The following is a 1,178-nucleotide window of genomic DNA, read 5'->3' on the forward strand; positions in this document are numbered from 1 at the left end:
ACCGCAGTGTGGAGGGGAGTTTTGTGAAATTTACCATGATATGTTCTAATTTCCATGCAAGTACTAGGCTGCTGCCTTGGAGATAAATCATGAAAATTTCTTCAGGTGAATGTGGTTGACACTGTTGGTTGCGGAGACAGTTACACTGCAGCTATTGCTTTTGGGTATTTACATAATCTGCCAGCAGTTAATACGCTGACACTTGCAAATGCTGTTGGTGCTGCAACTGCCACTGGTATTGGAGCTGGTCGAAATGTCGCCACTTTGGACAAAGTTTTACAAATCTTGAAGCAATCAAATCTCAGCGAAGATGACAAGTTTTGGAGTCAGTTGTTTGATCAAAATTCGGAGGGACTAGAGGTTTTATTTCTCTCTGGAACATCTATAAATGGACATAGTGATAGATTTGCCCGTGTTCCTATACAAACTGTTGTTTCTCAACTTATGCCGAGGTTCGAAGCTCAGGCTATATTGCAGTCTTGACAGGAAACAAATATACCAATTATATCCATTAACAGTTACATTGATATTTTTCCCTTTATAAAGCTTTTTCGCGATTCAGGCTAGCGTTATAAAGCTTTTTCGCGCCAGTGAATCCAGAAGGTTTTTCTGAAAAGTTCAGTGGTGCTTCAAAAGTATCAGGTCATTGAGAAGAGTATATAAGTTTACCACTGATTTCTTTTCGGAACTCAGTGTTAACAATTATTTATTACTCATTAATTGAATTTATAGAAACTGGTGTTTTCTATGGTAATGTTGTGATGTTTCTTCACCTTTTGTGGAATTTTGTTAAGGCATATGATGCATATCTGAGACTTTGTAAATAAAGCAACTTGGATCTTGCATGACTTAGTTGATTTTTTCTTCGGTTGTTCCTGAAGGAATTATGCTATTTGTTGTAAACTTCTTAATCATCCAGTGCTTATTTGTTTTCTTAGATGAAATGTATTGCGAAGAGCATCTACCGATGATGAGAGTATTTCCTTTGGCTTCGGCTAGATAAATAGGAATGATTTTACAGATCTATTACTGAATATTCCTTTAATTTTGCTTAATTTCTCTGAAATCTAATGCGCTTCTCAAATGAGACTGGTGCAGAAGAAAAATAAATCAAGTACTTGTTGCAAGACCATACGGTACATCATCTTTTTTAGCTAATCTAAGTTTAGTCTCTTCTT

General features: G+C 36.3%; 1 protein-coding gene across 1 annotated transcript in view; it reads left to right on the forward strand.

Annotated features, from left to right (window-relative positions):
• LOC109835468 (uncharacterized sugar kinase YegV) overlaps window positions 1–845 on the forward strand; it is a 13,185-nt gene extending 12,340 nt beyond the window's left edge. Inside the window, exon 5 of the mRNA XM_020403446.1 lies at window positions 106–845. Within this exon, the coding sequence (XP_020259035.1) occupies window positions 106–483 (378 nt within the window). The 3' untranslated portion in view covers window positions 484–845. The remainder of the gene's footprint in view (window positions 1–105) is intronic.

Source organism: Asparagus officinalis, chromosome 3 (assembly GCF_001876935.1).
Source record: "Asparagus officinalis chromosome 3, Aspof.V1, whole genome shotgun sequence".
Classification (NCBI taxonomy): domain Eukaryota; kingdom Viridiplantae; phylum Streptophyta; class Magnoliopsida; order Asparagales; family Asparagaceae; genus Asparagus; species Asparagus officinalis.